Genomic DNA, 21460 nt, shown 5'->3' with positions numbered 1-21460 from the left:
GTGCATCCTATGGCATAGGCAGGCTAGATCAGACAAACGTACAACACCCACGTTAACATTCTCCTGTAAGTAATCTAACTTCCCTGTGATACCGTAGATATATTTCATATGTTTACTAGTGAATATATACAGTGAATAAGTATGGCTAATGTACATATTTATGTTAAATGGAACGGAGACTGGATGTGTCTGTGTGTCAGCATGCAAGCATCAACATGTATATATGGCTGGCTTGATTCAAAGATTCATTCTAAAGTTAAGATTCCTTTTTGTTTTAGTTGTAACACTTCATGCAGCAAAAATATACTGAATTTCAGGTAGGGATTTAGTTGATTTGGAGCTAAGGTAAAACCTGATTTTATAGTTACAAGCTTTACTAAATATGACGATGATGATGATAATACTTCAGCAAGTGAGTTAGTTCCTTGTCTCAAATTCATGTGAGACAGAGATCAGAATTTAACCCAGGGTCTTCCTGAACGCTAGAACAAATCATTTGTTACCTTTGCTCCCAATTACAGTTAAAATGGCCAGTGTCTTGAGGTAATATAGCTACCACAGCTGGTGGATTAGGATATGGGTTTGCTAATGCATTGACCTTCCTTGTCTGTGTAACACGAGTTAATTTCCAGCCTGACAGTAAATGCTGAAATTTGAATTGTAGCACTAATGCACCATTTTTTCGTCTCTGTCAAACCAGACTAAAGGGTCGTTGGGTGATGAGGATAATGGTTCACTTTGAAAGAGAAGGAAAACCAGCTTCTGAATCTTTGGGGGATTCTAGATCTTGCTTCAACTAACAAGCTGAACTAGAAAAAAATAGGCTTGGAAATTCCAGTAATATTGAACCTGCAAGTCTGACTATTTGCCTTGTTCTTATACCTATTCTGTATAGGCACACTGGAATACTTGCCATGACATGTTAGACAGAATAATAAAACAGCATGTGAAGTTTGGTTTTCAGGCTATCAAGCCTCAGAAAGACTTTTCTCTGAAAAGTGAATCAACATTAAACTGTTTGCTACAATGGGAATTTTAAGTGACAGTTTGTGGCAAGTTTTGCTTGTTTCTCTACACTCTAAGAATTACTAAACCTAAGAACTGTTGGAGACTGACTTTTTTTCCCCCCCTCTCAGAAGTGTCTTTCTTTCTTTCCCGCAGCACGGAAAAGGATATGCTAGTCAATTCTACAGGACTTACCTGAAGCAGCATGATTTGCACAAAAGTCGACCAACAAAAAGCATCAACTTTCAACTTCATTATCTTGGCCATCCAGTTCTGTGTAACTGAAGGATTTGTGTGCTGTTGGAGACATCATGGCCAACAATAGGACCTAATTGCTCTCAGCAGGCCTGAGAAATGAGTTGAAATGTGTAGAACTGTAGAAACTTCAGAGGTAACTGATCTTGCCTCTCTGATCAGTGTGTGCCTGTTTACAGCACTATATATCTTTCGCTCTCCAAAATGTCACTGAGCCCTTTAGATGTTTATATTCACCACAAGAAGCCAATCGTACAGATAAAAGAAATGTGCATTATAAATGCAATATCACTGTTTTAAACTTGACTGTTTTATATTATTTTTGTGTGATCGAGTGTTCCCCAAACTATTCCAACTTTACAAGAGAGATTGTGATCATGTTCTTTTCACCCGTGGGTCATAAAAATGTTGTTAATCTGAAGACCCACAAAATTATCAAAGACATTCTGTAGTTTATACACCGTGTTGCAAAGTGTTTACTGTACTATTTCAAAGCTTCTAAATAAATATAAAATATATATATATTATATTATATATAATTTTCCGAAAAACGTGGTACAACTTAGTTGATTTTTAAATGGATTCATACAGTCTACACCATACACTAAAGTGAGAAGGTAATTCAGGGTTCCTAAGCTATCCTTGCTAAAAACAAAAAATAAAATAAACCTTTAATAGTACTTCCCCAATATTCGTATTTTGGTCAATCCTGTTTTTCTTGTTGAAAAAAAAAAAAAAAAGCTGTAAGCAACAACATTTTGTCTAAAAGTTGTAATGAATTTTCAATGCCAAAGATGCAGCTGTCAATATTACCAGAATGAGCGCTATGTACTATCAGAGGTATAAATCACTCTCCATTATTTTGATTATATTTCTACGGTTTTTAATTTGGAATCACAAAATCTTTTATATGGCTCTATAAACTCACCTGTATATGTTGTTAAAAAGAACACTGGGTGTCTGTACATTTTGCAATGTAAGATATAATGTAAGTGAAGTTAAGTATTTTAAGAAAATCATCCCAAACTCATAAGTATGCATACATACATACGTACATACACACACACAAACACCCACGCATCTCTCTCTGACATAGTTTTGTGAAACTATACAAATATATTGCCTAAAAATATTTCTCTTGTGGCTAGGAATAGTTGTTGATAGAATTCAAATTACAAAGGCAAAGTATATGCCAAATTATTGACTCTCTTATCACAAAGGAGATTTGAAATTAAGAACATGGCACATTCTCAGCTGACCCCTCTCCCGTTGGAGTTAAAATGGGGTTGGCTACCATCTTTGTTGGGAAAAGGATTAAGCCCTTGCATATAATCTTTATGTTCTGTAATAATTCTGTGGTCTGAAACGGTATCTTAGAGCGTTTCTTTTCTATGAAATATTGAAAAAATTAAAATTTCAAAGGTAAAGGTTAAAATTACTTTCATGTCCATGGAGTTTAAGTACCATTTACTAAATGTAAAAATCTAGTAAAATGTTTTTTTCTTTTTTTTTTCTTTTTGTGTTGTGTTTTTTTTCCCCACTGTATCTTAATATGTCAAATATTGAAAACAAACGAGAGAACACTGTGTTACCAACCAATGCCTAGCCAAATTCGACCAGATTCCTAGTGATGATTCAATAATAGAGTAAGACAAGAGAAAACCTCTCACTGAGTGCAGTGGAATTTGGATCATGCCGTTATATAGAAATTCTGATATCCCCACCAATGCTGCCACAGGACGAATGTGTGAGAAGCTGAATTCAGCCACTGCTATGTCATAATAGAGTTTGGGTCTCTTCCTTTTAGGTTGTGGTTTTTTTGTTTTGGTTTTTTTTTTTTTCCCCCCCTGTTTGGTTTTGGGTTTTTTTGTTATAATGAAAGTGTCTATTAGATAGAAGTATATAAATCACCTGTATGGAAACCATCCTGCTATGGATCCAAACAAGACTCCCGATGAGTTTGTGAGAGCTCTTTGTACCGCTACTGGACTGAGCCCTGAAGTTGTTAACTGAATACTCTGAACAAAAAAATAAGCTTGTTAAATGCTTTTAATGTGTACATCTAGCACATTTGTATAACTACAAAATATTTCGTGGGATCCTTTTGAAATTTATGTATTATACAAAACACAACCAAAAAAAGCCCCAACAATAGCTATTGATTTGAGCAAACACAGCAGTGAAGTGTTTCCTAGTCTAGGTGACGAGGACTTCCAGTCATCTACAGGCTTTGTTAATTTCTTTGAAGAAAAGCAATGAAATTTGTGACAAATATTTCATTTAAAGGAGTTTGTTAAATTTGTGTTTCTGCTTTTAAAGCAAGAAAGTCCTTCCCCTTCTTAGAACTGTTTTTATTTCCAAGTATCTCTTTAATATTAGACATATACCGTAAAGTAAGGTTGTTTTCAGTCTTTGGGAAGAATGGGAAATGTTTTTCCTTTCTATTTCATGGACAGTTGAACTGTTTTTATTTACTGAAACTGCCTTCACATTTTGCATGCCATTTTTTCTGAAAGACTTAACCACATCATACTCTGTCACTCATTTCCATACCTGAACTCTTTCCATGAACAGTGTGTGTGATATACATACCTTTTTTTTCTTTTGTTAATTGTTAAATAATGTAGACATTGGTCCACGTATGCACAGAAATCCTGAGTTCCTTGGGAGAGTCCCAGAGGGAATCATGATAGGATGCAGAACTGCTGAGGAAAAGGAAGGTTTTAAGTACTACAGCCCAGGCCCCCGAGATATTTAAAGACGGAGCTTTTGACAATTTCCAGAGCTCACTGTGAATTTCAGTATGATAACATTTGATGACACAAGCTTTAGGACACATTAAGAAACAGTACATAGCTGCTGTATCCCAAGAAAAGTGCTGAGAAGCATATTGGGCAGTACAGAGGTTCAATTTCTCCCATTTCTTTGTTTTAGTGGGGAAGATACCTGTTGCATCCAGCCAACTCCCAATTAAATTGGCTTGTCAGCATCTCCCATATATTTCATCCTGCTGCTAGGTGCCTATCTGCACTGATAGGTATGTAAATGCCTTTAAACACTAGCTTTTGTATTTGTCTCTTCCTTTAAGCTTATGGGATACAAATGTCTAAGGACTCTGATTTGCATATTGGACACAAATGTAAACTGAAGTAGTCAGAAAATGTTCAGATTGGATACCAAGGGGAAATATCTATACCCATAAGCTGGGATAAGGAAGGTTCTGAAATCTTCATTAAAGGTTTAAAAAAATAATTCAAAAAATACCTGTCAGGGATGATATAAGTGTACTTAAACTTGCCTCAGAGAAAAAGCATGGACGAGTCTCTCAGTCCTGTTGTTCTACCATGTTCCTAGTAGGGCATGCTAAGCTGTGGATCTGTACATAGCTGTAGGGATAAGGATGTTCTGTCCTTCAGTTAGGTATCAGAAGCAACATTTAATGTTTAAATTTACAATTTATGAGCATAATAGAACAACCTGTCTGTGTGAAGAACTGTCTTTGGAGTAAATTCGAGTTCCAGCACAGAAGACAGGATCTTATAAAGATAACAAAATGGAATCAGATCCGCAAATCTTTTTCTTTTTCTTTCAATTCCTGATTTAGATATGTAGCAATGGGTTTCTAAGCAGCTTGCCTATTCAATTCCTTCAAAACCAGACTTTAGTTTCCTCTAGACGGGTTCTTCCAAAACTTAGAACTACTAAAACATTTCACGACTTGAAATAAAATTCCAATTATTTAATGCAAGCTTTTACTAAGCTGCTATTAAGAGAAAGAGAAAAAGAAAAGAGGGTTTTCCATTAATATATTCTCAGCTGATTTGAACAAAGTGTAGTAATTATTCATCAGTATTGTTACAAAATTAAGTGGAATGACAATGCACAGATAAATACGATCTGTGAAGATTATGCTTCCTGCATTATAGTCACTCTATATGTGTGTGGGGAAGTGTGTGTGTGTGTATATAATTATAGTTCAAAATCTGGTAAGTTGCCACTGGATTTTTTTCTTACAGGAGTAGGCTCCTATCAGTAATCGCAAACAGAAGGGTAGAAACACATTTATGATACTACGAAGTTAGACTTGTTCCTTAGCGTAGAATGGAGTTTTGCATTCAAGATTTGTATTCAGCCCCTTCTTCATGCATTATACCCACAACCAAGCACACATTTCCATATTTGACTTTCCAAATTTTACCTGCTCATAGTGGTTTTTTTTTTTCTTTTGTTAAGAACTATCATTCCTCAGGGTAAAGGGTGGATAAATAGCTAGTCTTCCTAGGCTGATAAATTGTCACTGCAATTTTGCAAGGCTGTTAAATATTTGTATGTCTTGTATGGAGAAAGCTGATCATATCCTGCCATTGTTCCATGTTCAAGTCTCGAGTTGTATGGCATGGGGACTTTTGAATTAAAATCTATACAGAGGCGTAGGGGCCAAAATAAGCATCTTTGAGATACATTTATTATTGCAATTTGATTGCAAAACATTGGCATCAGATGTCTATAAAGAATAGAAAGTTGTTTATTCTATTTGCAGTAATGTAGAAGACAGCCAGTAAGACTTTATTATATTATGCTATGAGAAATTCTGAAACTGTGAGTTAAATCCATTGCACTGATCCCTACAATCAGAGCTCAGATTCGTCTTAAAGAGCTCCTTCATTTTATTTTGTCTCTAATCTGCTAATTTGCCTTGGTATGAAATGGATACATCTATATAAATGAATACACACATCCATTAAGATCCATTGTTGAGCATCTGTGTTTTTGTAGATATCCTCATGTGTAAGAAATGAGCAAGAACTAACTTGGACAGCTTTCTTGAATTGAAATTGTTTTTGAATTTGAATTTGTTAATAAAGTTCATTATATCGACAGACATCAGGAAAAATGAAATCTATGTGGGTGTAGTTCTCCAGAAGGCAAGTGCTTCATTTAGGAAGCATCCTGCCAAAATTGTGTAAATGTGAGTGCTGGAAATCTTGCTGAGTCAAGATGAAACACACTGTGCTGAAGCTTTCCTGTTTGCTGTGTCAGCACTGATTGAAGTGTCCTCTGGATGTTAACCACTTTAGCCAATCAGAAGGTATCAAAAAAGGCACAACAGTTACCATTCTTACTAAAGACAGCCGAAGGCAAATAGGTGAATATATACTCAAATATTTATGTATTTCATACAATATGGAAAATTCAGTTAAGCCAAACAATTAATGAAACAGTATGCTCCCAAATACGTGCACTTCAAAGACCAAAGTTCATCTGATGCTCAACTTAAAAGCATATTTTGGATAACTCATCTCTGGGTCGCATTAACAGCAGAGTAATGCATTGTTTAACAAAGCCTTATGACAACACGGTAAAGGGAACGTAACCAAACCAACCTTAAGTTTTAGAAGTCTCGGATCCAAACATTCAGGTTGCACAACTGAACTGTATTTTATATGCATCAGAGCCTAATTCCATTAAAGGCAATGGCCCAAGCCACAGTGATTTGAAGGGAGAGCAAGAGGAAGTTTTCATTTCTTTCTTTATGCACATGCCTTTTTAAGCAAGAGCAGCCTACAATAAAATTATTTGACACCAGAAAAAGGGAAACTTCACTAACTCTGCTTTTAACAAGCTGCGCAATCAAGTTTGGAAATTTGGACACGGCTACGTGTCAGTTTAAAACAGACATCTTTCTAATCATTTTATCTCAAAGCAAAATAACACAAGTTAAATGATATCACTGTTTGGATTTTCTAAGAGGGCAAAGGCAGAAATGCAGTCCTGAAAAGACATAGTCATGTTTTCACTATGCGGAATGGCAGAGAATTAAAAATTCATTGGAGCAGAGTATTCTTACACCGCCATAGCTGTTGGTTGAAAATGTGAGGAAAGCAAGCAAAGAAAATACCAACCTCAACAAGGAATGTTTCGGAAAGTTTTGCTTTGCAAGGTAACAAACAGATCCCAATATCTCCTTTCAGACCTCGACTGAAACACGTTTCCTATAATCTTTTCTGGTCTAACTTTTACTTGGAATATAAAAGCAGTCCTCTGAAGGGTTTGTATGTTCACCTCAGTGCAGGGGGAGGTATTCCCATTTGATGAGAATAAAACAGAAAAAAGACCTAGATGAAGTCTGATGTCAAAATTACCTAGTAATTCCATCCCCATCACCACAGATTTTCTAGACAGGTATCAGAATAATTTAGGGCAGAAACTTTATGGGATGCTGACAGAAGAGCAGTGGTGTGGCACTGTTCTGCTGTGAAGAAGAAAGAGAAAGAAGAAAAAAAAAAGAACATTCTCTGCTTTTCCTAGTCTCGCAGATGACATTAATTGGTACTTAAATAGTGCTTTGTTCAGGAACATAAATATCATGAAAGAGAAAGATTTCACCACGAGAGCAATGTATTTGTTGTGGCTTATGCTCTCTGCAAAAAAAATGATGAATGCAAGTAAACATTCTGCTGCTCAAACCCCTGAAGATGAGGCTAAATGATGCCCTTGGAGCTCACGGCCATCCAGTTTTTGTAAGAAGCTTGGTTTTATTTATATTCTGACTGTCAACAAAGAAAGAGAAGAGAGACAGAGTGCTGGAAGTAAAATATAGTTAATTATTATGATCTAGGGAGATGATGCAATATACCTTGTATTGATATCATTAAATCTCACTGAGCTTCTGGAAATGATCTGTTAAACAAACAAGCAAACAAACAAACAAAACCCCCAAAATAAAAAATAAATCCGCTTCTTGACACTCCAAGTACACATTTAAATTAGATCAATCACAGCTGAGTTGAAAAATAATGGCCTGTGATGTATTATATTCTTTCTTACACCTATTTCCAGGGACCAGTGAGGGACAGCCCTGGGGACAGGGATGGGCTGGGGCTGAGAGGGGCTGTTGGCCTACGGGAGGGGGTCAGGATCAGGCCCAGAGCAGGGAACTGGGTCAGACACAGCCCTGGGAGAGCTGGGCTGGGGGTGGGCCCTGGCCATGGCCACCCCGCGGCACGTGAGGGAGCCTCTCCCCACAGCCCCCAGTAGGATGGGGCCACCCTTGAGTGTGCTGGTGCTGAGCCAGCCCCAGGCCCCCAGAATGAGCCCCCAGAAGAGTTTCTCACCCTCCTGTGAAAACTTAACAATTCACAGACTTCCTCCCCAGATATATCACTATATTCTGCTTCAAATATTACTTTTTAATGGATGTTATTTCATCGTGCTTTTTACCATTTATGTCAGCTGTTTTTTGCGGATTCCTAGCATTACGTAGAGTTAAGTAATAGACATGTCAGTTTAACTTTTCAGTTACACCTTTATAATTATAGGTGGAGTTCAATTAGCCCTTATCATACAGAAATTAATATCAAGTTTTCTGGGTTTGATTTTGCTACTTGAATTCCTGTTGTTACTTCCTGTGTGGCAACACAGGAATTAATTCCTTTTTATTACTAATGAAATAAAATTTTGTTTTATTTAGTAAACCTGATCCAAGAAGTACCACTTATCCAGAAAAAAAATCCAGACAAAAGCAGGTAGTTTACCATTTTTCTTTTTTATATAAATGATTTCCGGACCTCCAACTGTTCAGGGATAAGGTCGTGAAATGGAATAACAGAAAATATTTGAAGTCTGCACGGTGTTTTACTGGACTGGGGAAATGTCTTTCCTGTTTCTATTCTACCTGGAGTAAACTGGAAACCACCACTTGCATGCAAACTTGTCAGGTGTTTAATTCTTTATTTGCAGAGTGAAATCTACCATCTCACTGAACACGGTACTAAGATTCACCGATCTAAAGCTTCAGGAAAAACAAACCCCAAAATTTTACTGTTCTCATCTGAAAAATAACCTTGAGCACTGGAAATTCTATGCATAGCTGAAAATTGAAAAACCATTTTTTTTTTGGAGTTAGATTTCTATTGACTGCTGCTGCTCTGTGCGCTTTCTATCCTTTATTAGTAGGCAATATATACTCCAGTGTTATGACGGATGCCTGTATCACTATCCTTATTTTACTGAAGCATAACTGAGAAATTTCATAATGCAGTTTATTGCAGAGGTGGGAATAGAACCTAGTTCCTAAATCAAAATAATAAGAAAAAACCCACCACAACAACAGTGATTATAATATAAAATAATGTAAAACCACATGGGTGCTACAATACTGAGATCTCCCCACATGCAGGTTAATGAGCTAACTAGTAGTCTAGAGAGCAATATGTAATTTGGTGCCCTTGGTCTCTCTGTCAAAAGAATATATAATTATTCTTTGCAAAATGGGACAGCTTCAAAGGGAAAAAAAATGAAGAGCTCTTCATCTTTCCACTCAGAGCCTAAATCCTTTCGGATTTGATGATTAGGGTGGGTTGGGAAAAGAAAATTGGGTCTAGATCCCATCATATAAAAGAAGCATTTGTCCTCAGCGGCCAGCATCATGGGCAAATACTGTGATCAGTATGGTGTAAAAAGGGCCTCTATCAGCATTTCTTTCTCTGGTAGTTTTCTGTTTAATACATGTCTTCGTAGAACACATCAAAACAGGGTTCTATTTTGTTAAGATGTTTGTTAAGATTTTAAAGACTAAGTACCTAAGATTTCCAAAGCAGACGGTATGACTTTTGGAATATTTTTTCAGGATGTGAGAAATCAGTATTCAGTTTTCTCCATCTCAGATAATTTCTGCATCCATATCCAGCTTAGAAGAATTTCTAAACAGCAAGTTGGAGGATTATCTCCTGTTTTGCTGCTCTAGTCTACAAAAGTATTTAAACACCTCTTGGTGCAGGAACTAGGCACATGTGCCACCTTCTACGGCTAATCACTGATTAAATATAGACTCATTTGCTTGCTCTCCAGTGTGTATTTTGTACTGTGTAAAAAATTTTGCTCAGTAGATATTTGCAGATGACACACAGAGTGACACTAGGCATATAACAGAACCATTAGAGAGCTTGCCCTCTTGCCAAAGGGAGAGATCAAGAGAGCAAACCACACCTCACATATTAGTCATATAGATGAATGTATTATCAGAAGATACTCAGACCATAATGGTGGCGAGGGCTGTCTAAAAGTCCTACACTAACAGAATGCATTACTGGGAAGGACTTACCTGGGAGATGTTCAGAGACTCTGGACAACTGGATAAATTTCCAGAAGGCAAGTCTTTCCTAAGTCATCCTATTGATGACAACATAATTACTGTACCAGTTAAGTTGCGAAACAATACTTCTTCGCTGTTTCCCTGGAATAGATACCCACACTCCTATTATAAACTGGAAAGACAAGGAGGAAAAAATAAAATAAGAATGTGGCTTATGGAACTGCTGGTATAAAAAGAGGATTTGCTCAGCCCTCTGACTCCTGTGGACTACTTTGATGGCCTCAGACATCCTGGGGCTGTGTCTCACCCTGGTTCCCCTCACCAGTTCTAATGCTGACCTCCACCCGTGGGTCAGTGTTCCAGCCCTTCCTCGGCCCAGCCCTGTCCCCAAGGAGGTGCTTGATACCAGGGCTGGGGCCGTCCCCGGCCGCCTTCTGCCTGCCCTGCTCCAGGCTGGGGCGGTGGGATGGGCCCTGCCCTGATTCTCCCAGGGAGCCCCCAGTCCCGAGGGAGCACCCAGCCCCTCAGCACTCTGACACTGGGAGGTCGCTGTTCCCAATTCTCCTGCCTTGCTGCCGGGTCAGCACTTTGAATGCCATTACCAATACATGTTTATCAAACCTGTTCTTGCAGACTGTACTAATGCCAGGCACAACATGCCTCCGTTGTAAAAGAGAGATTCTAAAGAGATGGAAAAAGGAATATTTCATTTTGAGATGAAGTTTTATATTTCCTTGCTGTTATGTTATTGTAATATACTAGAGTATTTAGATTGCAGAATAATAGCTGTTTCAAATAAATCAAACAAGAAGATTCCCTGTGCATATGCTGTCACTAATGTTACTCAAGGTCCTTGTTTTATCGTCTTGGTCTTGCTTGGCAAAGAAAGAAAAACCTTGCACCTATAACAGTTCTGCCTCTCCCTCTTTCCCCAACCTCCTCCCCCTCCAAGACACTTAAACCGGCCTGATAGTACCTTGAACTAGTAAGATAATGAGAGAAACTGTAGGAGACATATGAAAATAAATTCATTTGAAGAATTTTGTACATTTGATCATGTGCAGGTAAAATCCTGCTTCAATTCGAGTTCAGTCTAAATTAGCCAAGGAGAATAAAGGTAGGTTCTTAGCCTAGTGTGTATTTGGGTAATGCCAGTCTACCACAGGGGAACACCTTACCCTGCCAGGTCCATTGTGAAGAAGGTAAACTGACCGATTAATCTAAATACAAACATTTATGTAGAACTACAATTTTATAGTTGAGTGAATATACATAATCAATAAATGCAAACTGAATTAAAAAGTGAGATACGGGGTTGTCCCTCTCAAAGTCACAGCACAGAACTCACAACTTTGAGAAGAAATGAGGTAATTAAAAGTGTATCTGAATTACTCACTCTCCACTCTTGATATAAGCTGGTTATACCAGAATTTTGTCAAATTTTCAGCAGCCATCCAGGCTATATTGCTAGAAGTTCAGATCTCTCCCTGCTCCCATCCTGTTCCCCAGATTTGTGTTCCCTTAGGGCTTTTGAAGGAGAAAGAAGAGGGTAACAGACTGTTCTGTCTTGCTGCTGGTGAGAATACCTCCCTGGATTGATCTTGTATTTTAACACCCTGTTGTAACCCCCCTGCACTTTTACTCAACCTACAGAAGCTAAACTGGGAGAAAATAGCTTGCTTAGAAGATCAAAATCTCAGAAGGCTTTGAATCCTTAAATAATATGGAAGATCACAAGAAGCCCATTCAAGTTAGAAGAATCTGTTCATCACCTTGAGTTATATCAGTACCATCCTTCTCTTTATTGCCCTTAGAGTGTGCAGAGTCAAAGACAAAATGGCATAACAAATGACACTCTGTGGCCTGCTGATTTCTGGCTGCCATTTGTACATTAAATCACCAGCAGCTGTCATGATCAGAAAGAGTGGTAGTCAGTGTTGGAGGGGATAAACATACACAGACAAAAATGAGGGCTTGATTCCTTAGGGGAAGAAAGCAAATCGAAATAGAAATGGAGTGGTACAGACAATGCAGGTGGTGAATGAATAACTCACAATGTTGTAAAAGGAATATGGGGCAAGTGCTTTATAAGGATCATTTACATATGTCAGTACTTCGGCCTGAATTTGTATCGTGTGTTGCCTCTCAAAAAGTGAATGGAAAATGCTTTTAAATGCCAGGCATTTGTATTAGGATTGTTTACAAGTGCTTATGTGGTGCGATAGCTACAACAATAAGCAAAAGTTTGTGGTTTCAGAAGGTTACAGCTAACTCTTCTGTTTGGGGGATAATGCCACCCGCTTCTCAGCACAGTGAGCTCACCTCACCAGGACGTCACCGTGGAGCCACTTTTTGGCTACCTTTCTTTGAATGAACCGGGGAGCAGGCCATTGCCATGGAACCACTGCTTGGTCTGTACTCACGCTGAAAAGAGGTTTCTTGGAAAGAGGTTCCTTCACAACTCAAAACCAAAAAGATATTAGTTGTTGAATGTATTTTTTGTTAAAAAAAAATCTTGTCTCCACAAACTGACTTAAAAAATTTCTGAGCAACTGGAGGTCAAAGGGTGCCAGGTATACTCAATGTTTTTCAAAAGTTAGTTAGTACATTAAAAAAGAGTCTGACTTCCTTTCTCCCACAATTATGGATGCAGTATTTCCATTATCTTTATTTCAATGTTAAGCTTTCTTTGTTCAATAAACACAGGATACATTTACAGATGTCTGCTGGGAAGGTACCGCAAATTTTTCTTCTTCCTCCCTTGGCTGAATATTTATGCAATCCATGCTGTGCACTGTTTTGCAGGTAGGAGCTTATGCATGAAAGTGTGTTGAATTCCTCTTGTTTGTAGATAGGGTACCTTTCAACTGATTGAGTCTTGCCTGCTACATCTGTTAGCACTTCACTGGAAAGTGTCTTTCCTTGATGGCCTGTCACTCTTCAGGAAAGATCCTTCCCTTTTGTTCCTAATCTCTGCACAGCATTGCTTTGTTAGATGGATCACTTCTCCAGAATTCACAATCTTTAATAAACACATCATCGACAAAATGCTTTCATCTATTCTTTAGATTTTGTAACGTCTCTAGAAATTATTTTGCTCCTTCTACGTGTTTTGCATAAACTTGTCAGCAAATCTGTTTACCTCACTCTCAGAGAACTAAAGTTTTTACTTTTTAAAAAAGCTTTGTTCTTCTCCCAGCTCAGTAACTATTCATCAGATGGCTTGCATTCTTTGGCGGTGGTTTTTTTAACCACTCACCGTGACAATCGAATTGATCATACACAAGCCCAGGGCTCAGATATCCCACTGGTATCAGTGTAAAAGAAAAATCCAAGATCCAGATTTTTATTATATGTAAAATACCTGCAGCAGAGTCTTGAATTTTTAAGTTTTAGTTTTAGCATGTGTTACAAATTGACACCATCCAATGTTCCCATGCAAATATACTTGACATTCTGTATTATACATAAAAGTTACTTGCACGTATCATAAAAATTCTGCTTCATATTATATGTGAAGTGCTGATCAATGAAATGCACGCAATGTATCCGTACAAGGACAAAATACCTTTTCTTACTCATACTTGGGTGTGGACATCAGATTTTTATTTATCAGTACTGGTAACACAATAGCACATAGGGGGCCCATTTATAGGCAGAGCCGCTTGTACTGGTGAATGCGCAAACCCACCAAGAAAAGACACCCTCACCATACTGACCTTGCAGTTTAATTGTTAAAGTCAACAGCAGGATTTAGACAAACAAACGGAGACCACAAGGGAAAAATACCCAACAATGAGAAGTGGGAACCTAATCTATACAGTACTGAAATTCAGTGGTACTTCATAGAAGACACGCAGGAAAGATGGCTTGCTGGCAGAGGATGAGCAGGGATGAAAAAAGTTGAAGATGAGAGCTTTTCTCCACAGAAATATTAAGCCCGGTACTTGTGTAAGACCAGAGATCTGTCGGGGGACTCACAGCCTTCAGAACTAATGAAGACAAAATGCTGAAGTTAAGATGTGGCTGACCTTTTGGAAATTCACAAGTTTCAATTGTGGTTGCATGTCATAGCCCAGGTCCATCCCATCCAAGTTCAGACACTGACATTAGGTGACCTCATTAGGATACAGCAGTAAGGCATATCATTATATATGTATAAAAAAATCCAGGGAAAGAGAGAAGAGTATCAGGGGAAGTTAAAACTAAAGCGGCACTGAAATGACTGCTGGTGCTGCCTACCTGGCCAAGAGGGAGCTGAAGAAAACTGTGCTCCAAATTTTGATGCTTCATTTTAGTGTCAAAACTTCCATACCATAAACTCAACCTTGGGAGCCCCATCTTCTAAAGGCCCAAGGCAGAGAGTCTTCTTCAGAAGCTGTACATTGACCAGAGAAAGCTGCATTGTTTAAATCTTGGCTAAACTGAGTAATTGTGTTCGTACACATCATTCAGACATTGCTGCCAAAGTCAGAGCCCTTACCTGGGAAGTGTAATGGGCATGCCCATCGTCTCCCCGCATCCACAGCCCCAGCTGGTTTCCTTCAGGTCACCGTCACGTGCACAGGGCACGCGAGGTGAGAGTGGCTGCATGCTTGCCCGTTTTGGAGATCAGTGAAGTACATTCAATCAACCTTTTCCCTTGGGACACACCATCTAATATAGGTCTCTCAGATACTAACTGGGCAGCCAGTAGTACTTTAAACTATAATCTGTTGTGGGGCTATTAAACAGTGAAGATGGAGCTTTTTTGCTAGTATTAAATTTTATTTTCTTTTTTACATTGCTGCTGTTATTTTAAAATAGAAGATAGCAGCTAAAGTTTTAAATCAACAACAGAAACTCAAATAGTTACTGCAGTTCATTATTAGCTTGGAAGAAAACAGAGCAGCGATTATTTCCCTAATTGTCCTTAAAGTCATTATTACATATGCAAGTACAATTTGGCACTCTCCAGAGTCTTTCCCTCATTACACTGTGTGATTCACTAAATTACACGATTGTGATTAGTGCGGCAATCGGTGTCCAAGTGGTATCAGGCAACTACTGGGCTCCTTTTGCAGAGGTCAATTTAATTACATTGTGCATGACAGAAACCAGGCCAACTGAGTATTGCCTTTGCCACCAGCAATTGACACCTGAGTGTTAATGAGCTGGTAATTAAGAGTTGGCACAGACAGGCACATTTTAGTGTTTGGGACTGGGATTACCATATGCTTCAATGCCTCTATGCTAAAGGCCTGAAGTTATCCATTTTCTAAAATATACCAGATTTTAAAATAAAGGCAAATGATGGCATTTGCAAATAACAAGCAAGAAAACACTTCTAATCAGGACTGAATGCTGCCTCTCATGAACTTCTGAGAAATCCCCTCTTTCTACTTGTAATCTTTTTTGCCAGCATTTTATTTTTTGTAATACATGCTCACCCTGGGATTGCCTATAATTAAAGGGGTGTTTTAAAGTTTGTTTAAAAGTAAACAATTGCTGTTATTAATTTCACCACTGTAGTTTGGCCTAGAAAATTTAATCAGAGCTGAACCCGTATTGAAAGATCTTTCTTACAGTTTAGAAATCAATGCAATATCTTTCTCAAAGAAGAGAAAAAACAAAGTTGGTAAACATTAACAGACATGCCTTTCATTACTAAGAGTCTATAAATACAGAAACATTAGTTGTACATTTCCTGTTTTTTTACTGATTTCCTTAAGGTGTTCCAGTATCTTTGAGGGTCCAGACTATTGTCATCTGCCGTTAATTAAAACAAAGTCTTGTGTTCCAGCCTCTTCACAATATAGCTTTATAGAAAAGTCATATGCCTCTGCATTTCTATATATCCAGAATGCAAATTCTCTGATCTTTGGTATCATTGATAATATTGGTTTTAACTTTTTGTGAGGCTCTTCTCAGCCGAACAATGATTACCAGGCTCTTCCTAGAAAAACAGAAAAGTGTGGGTTTGCCTGCAGCATGTCACCTAGGGAGAGTGAAACGGCTGGCTGCTTCTGCAGAAGGTAGTGGGAGAGGCAAAAGGCAGCTCCGCTGGAGTTGCTTTCCCAGTGCCTTTACGCTCCTTTGAAAACAACCTCTACATACTGTCTAAATTTATGAAGAAGAAAGAAGCTGATGAAGGAGACTGAGTTTAAGGAGAATGGAAAAATCACTGGCATGAAGGGGAGTGTGATGACAAGTGTGTGTGGGAGGCAGGGAAGGAGACTGGAAAATTAGAGAGAAGGAAAAGCTGTATGGTAGGGAAACCACCTCTGAAACATAATCCAGAAACATAATTCCCAGAAAACATAATCCCAGGAAAATTAGAAGGAGGGAGAAGTAAAAGCTGTATGGTAGGGAAACCTGCTCAGAAACATAATCCCAGAAAATCAGTATTACCAGCACTCATGATTAAGTTCCAAATATTCCAATTTAACTTTATTATAATGTTCCTCAAGTCCTGTGACTGTATGCAACTCAACTTTAAATTTTAAAAAAAATATATTTCTGTCAGAGAGATGTTAAGCCAAGTGCATCAAGCGAGTAAGGTACACTCCAATGATTTTTAGCATTTTTATGAGTTTCATGAGGTTAACTCTGCATGTTCAGTGTAAGGAATACTACAAATGTACTGGTTTCTGTGATGTAGCATGAATAGCATTTGTGGCTATAATTAACGTGTCTCAATTTTGTCATGTAATAGGGTGATATGATACAGTCAAACCCCCACAATTTTATACCATTCATTATCATATAAAAAAAAATAATTTGGTGAAGACCTCTTGATGCATGTACCTATTTAAAAGTTCTCTTCCATATCTCTTTCAAGACGTCTTAAGCAAGTAGTGTTGCTACAGACCCCTCCTTCCTCAATAGCCTGTAACAGCCCCCAGCAAGGAAGGTACTTAAGCTCTGGGAGGGTTCTTCAGAGCTCACTTCAACTAACCCACCTTGCAGAGTGCCTTGAGGATAAGAAGGGGCCTGCCACACACCCCAGCCGGCCACAAGCTTTGAAGATGTGGACCCCTTGTAGCAGCTACATTTCTTCTATGTACGCAAACTGACTTGGTGCAGTGGCTTAGACAATTTTCCCTTGGTTTTACGTATCCACAGACTGTTCACATCAGATGAAAAATGTATTCACTTTACCAAATCTTAGTTGTGGGATTTACTCCTAATTTTCTTCTTTTGAGGAGTTTGCTTTTTTCTGCTGAACCATCCGTAGGACATATAGCCTTTTATATGCAGATTGCTATAATTATGCTTTGAAATAGCTTTGAATTCCCAGTGGCTTAAAGTAGAACATGAAAGGGCAAATGTTACGCTGAGCTGAAGGATATGAAAGTGGCACGTACATCCGTCTAAAATGAGATATAGGGACGAACAGCTCTTTACACAGCAACGTCAGTTCTTGGCAGGTTATTGAAGGATCTCTGCAGCCACAGAGGCTGCCTTGGGCAGCACAGAAACGCTGCCTAGGGATAGCTTATCAGCTTACATTTTTCTTTTTTAATACCAGGAGGTGAGCAGGTGCTAAGCGAGGCGGGAGATGCAGGCTGTCACGAAAGCTGCAATCCTCCCCACCACAGGCTGGCCCCAGGCCCCAGGCAGGCACTGGCCTGCTGCCGCCCCGGGGCAGTCCCCCACGGTCATGCCTGTTATATTATTTGATCTAATATAAAAATATTATATTTTTAATACCCCTACAGGAGGCTCTGGCCCAGAGCACCCCTTACCCCAGCCCCTGGGGCTGCCCTTGCTGTGACTGCACAGGCCTGAGGGTGAGGGGCTTGCACCTCTTCATGGTGGGAAGCCACAACGCTGCCCACTGCCTTCTGGCTTTATTTACTTATTTATCACTTTATCTTTTTGTTTACACGGCGAGACTACTGCTAACAGAGAAGAGGTGCTTAAAGCCAGCCCGTGGCATGCTGGGCAGGCACCAGTGGGGCTCTGCCTCTCCCCCACGGGGGAGCCCACGGCAGGTCTGCCTCCCCAACATGGCCAGTGCTGGGAAATGGGGAACGTACAAGCCCTGTTCCACACCATGCTGTTTTAGCAGCGTAAAAATGTTACATTGGGAAAGGAGTTCCCCACTCCAATATCGAAAAGCCACACAAATTCTTCCTGTGAATGGAAATATGCCAGGTCCCTTTATATGCAAAGTGTTTTCTCAGGTGTACATTTTAAAGCAGCTAGATTAGGTGCATATATATTCCATTTTTGTTTAAAATGTATTGTCTACAGAATTGTTAAGGTGGCTTCTTTTCATTCGTGGTTGCACAGAAAGGATTTGCATTCAGGCCCTCTGAAACACTTGCACGCTCTTTTAAACCGTTGAGCCGCGCAAAAGCGTGAAGTTTTCTGTTTCGGACTTTTTAAAAACTTCCTGTAAGTTACTCGATTAGCACCTGAAGGCTTCACGCCAGGTGTCCATTTTGCTGGCGGGGGTGTGAGGCGAGACCCCCCACCCCGGCCTAGCCTGGCCGGGCAGGGCGAAGGGCAGCCGGGGGAGGCGCTGACCCCGCAGCGGGGGGCACGGTCCGCCCTCGGCGGGGAGATTTTGGAAGGGGGGAGGGGAAAGCCCTGCCAGGGAGCTGCAGCGGCGGCCAGGCGGGTCGCGCCGAGCCATGCCGAGCGCGGCTGGCGTTAGGGTCGGCGGGGGAAAGGGGCGGCTGCCGGCTGCGGTCTGGAGCCGCGGTGGGGCCCCGGGAGCCACGCCTCGCCCGCTGCCCCGGGGCTGAGCCGCCGGCCTCGGTCACTGGAGCTCATCCGTGACGTGGCTGTGTTCAAAGACGACAGAAATCGTTTAGACTATAACAGTAGGAAATCTGGCTAATAGGTATCGCCTGCGCTGGAGCAGACAGCTCCGGCTGCGCGGGCTTCGCCGGCTGAGGAGGCAGTGCCAGGGCGGGGAGGCTCTGGCGGGGCTGCAGGCGCCAGGTGCAGTGCCAAGAGCTCTGGTCACATCCTGCCCCTGGGGGAGGTTAAAAAAATAAAACAAACAAACAAACCCCAAACCCCAGTGAGGTACTACAGCCAAGGGGCTGCTGCAAGCTTGGGGCTATCTAGGATGGTGTTCCTGAGTGTTGCTCCAGGTGTGTTTCCCTTCAAGGCTGTATCAGGCGTTGGACCTTGGCACTGGGGTGTTTTTTTTGGATGATAGACTGAAGACAACCTCTGCGCTCTTGTTATTGATATGACTCTAAAAATAGTGGCATAATAAATAATGAAATAAAGCTGAGTAGAAAATAACTACTCGGGAGGTAATACTTTCTGAATCTTGAAATTATTTATGTATATTGATGAAAGCTTTTTTTTTTTTTTTAAAGGATTGGAACAATAGGAGGTTTGCTTTGATTAAGCAGAGGCTTAAATCTAAATACTTAAGAACCTTGCTCTGTTATGGTCAAGTGGTGGTGGCTGTGTGCAAGCTTTGGAAATATTCCCCCCTTCTTTTTCATTCTGCCTCTGTGGAAAGGCTCTGACTTGATCTATCCAGTCTGAAGACTTTAATGGATGGGCCAGTTGACAACCTTCTTTTTCCTTCAGTACTTAGAAATGGACTGGCTGTGTTCAGAGGTTATAAAGGAACAAAGAGGAAACTGAATGTGCGCTAGAATTTGGTTGTGTTATAGCTAGATTCATTAAACTGGTACTGAGCTATCTGTTGTTATTGTTGGTATGTTGTTGGTATGGTTTGGAGGTAGAACAGGAAATTCAGTAGTTCCAGATGTTTGAGAAGGGTTTAAATACTTGACAGATATAATGAATGTTACTCTTGGATGGATGCACTATTTAGAGCAGCTCCCTGAACCTTTTTGATCATGCACCCCTAAGAGAAAAAAAAAATAATGCACACCCAATGAATGTATACTCATATATTGTACTCTGAACATCGCCCCCCGCCTTCTTCCCCTAGCTTTATATACTGAGTGTGATGCCATATGGCAAGGAATATCCCTTTGGTCAGTTGGGGTCAGCTGTCCTGGCTGTGACCCATCCCAGAATCTTGTGCACCTGGCAGAGCATGGGGAGCTGAAAAAGTCCTTGACTGGTGTAAGCACTACTTAGCAACAGCTAAAACATCTCCACATTATCACCACTGTTGCCAGCACAAATCCAAAACATAGCCCCATACTAGCTACTACAAAGAAAATTAACTCTATCCCAGCTGAAACCAAGACAATTTATAAGTTATATACATGTACTACTGTATTAATATATTATGGACATACACAAAAACAAAACTTAAAAAAGGATGAGATAAAAATGAAACAAATCCTGTTTTTAAAATATTCTTGTTTTTCTTTATTAAGGGTACAAAAATATTATTTCCTGCACCCCTGTGTCTTGTCTTGCACACTCCCTGAGGTGCATGCACCCCACTTTGGGGACCACTGACTTAAAGCTTATTTATAGTTGACCAAGTAAAGAACCCACCTCTCAGTGGGGTAGAAAGAAGAGATGATGTAATTTGAAATAAGTGCTTTTACGACTGCAGAGTTCATTGTCTTATATCTAACACCCTCTTTTCCTTCCCCCCCCCCCCCCCTTCTCTGTACTCAAATTCTTCACTAGGTTATCAGCTTTATGAGGTCAAATACCCTAATTCAAATTCACTGGCAGTGAGAACTGAATTTGGCTCAGCTGTAGAAATACTTAATGAACTTAGTTATACCCTTTGCTGATACTCTCTGCTATGATGGTTATCTTGCAAGTGCTTCCAGAGTTCAAGTTTTGTGAAGGCGAGGGAAGTTTTAATGAAGTCCTTAGATTGCAGCAATAGCTGAAAACTTGGTTATTTAAAGTTTTTTGAAGAGATCTTGAGATCAAGACCTATTAATTTCTGGGAAACCGGACACAAGTTTGTATATTGAAGTTCAGACATGTGTTCTGTGTTCATTTTATGTGCTAGTTATTTTTTTTTTCTGCTGATTGCTGTTCTTCTGCAATGAAAAAAGTGACAGGAGCAGCAGTCTGAACAATACTTTTTCTTCTCTGGCAGTGGGAAGCGAGAGGGAACTTAATGAGAAGTCTGATTTATCTGGTGAGATCTCATATCTTAGAATTATTTGGTGTAAGACTTTGCCTTTTGCTTTTAGTGAAGGAAAT

At 39.7% G+C, this 21460-nt stretch overlaps 1 protein-coding gene across 4 annotated transcripts in view; it reads left to right on the top strand.

The window, feature by feature from the left end:
- Positions 1–2773, top strand: part of PCDH10 (protocadherin 10) — a 34127-nt gene extending 31354 nt beyond the window's left edge. For all 4 annotated transcript variants that reach the window (XM_064450453.1, XM_064450451.1, XM_064450454.1 and 1 more), the window contains one exon: positions 1162–2773. In XM_064450453.1, coding sequence (XP_064306523.1) covers positions 1162–1181 — 20 coding nt within the window. In that variant the 3' untranslated portion in view covers positions 1182–2773. The remainder of the gene's footprint in view (positions 1–1161) is intronic.
- Positions 2774–21460: the final 18687 nt, after the last annotated feature.

The sequence above is a fragment of the Phalacrocorax carbo genome, chromosome 4 (genome assembly GCF_963921805.1).
Source record: "Phalacrocorax carbo chromosome 4, bPhaCar2.1, whole genome shotgun sequence".
Lineage (NCBI taxonomy): Eukaryota > Metazoa > Chordata > Aves > Suliformes > Phalacrocoracidae > Phalacrocorax > Phalacrocorax carbo.
This window is presented reverse-complemented; position numbering and strand designations above follow the sequence as displayed.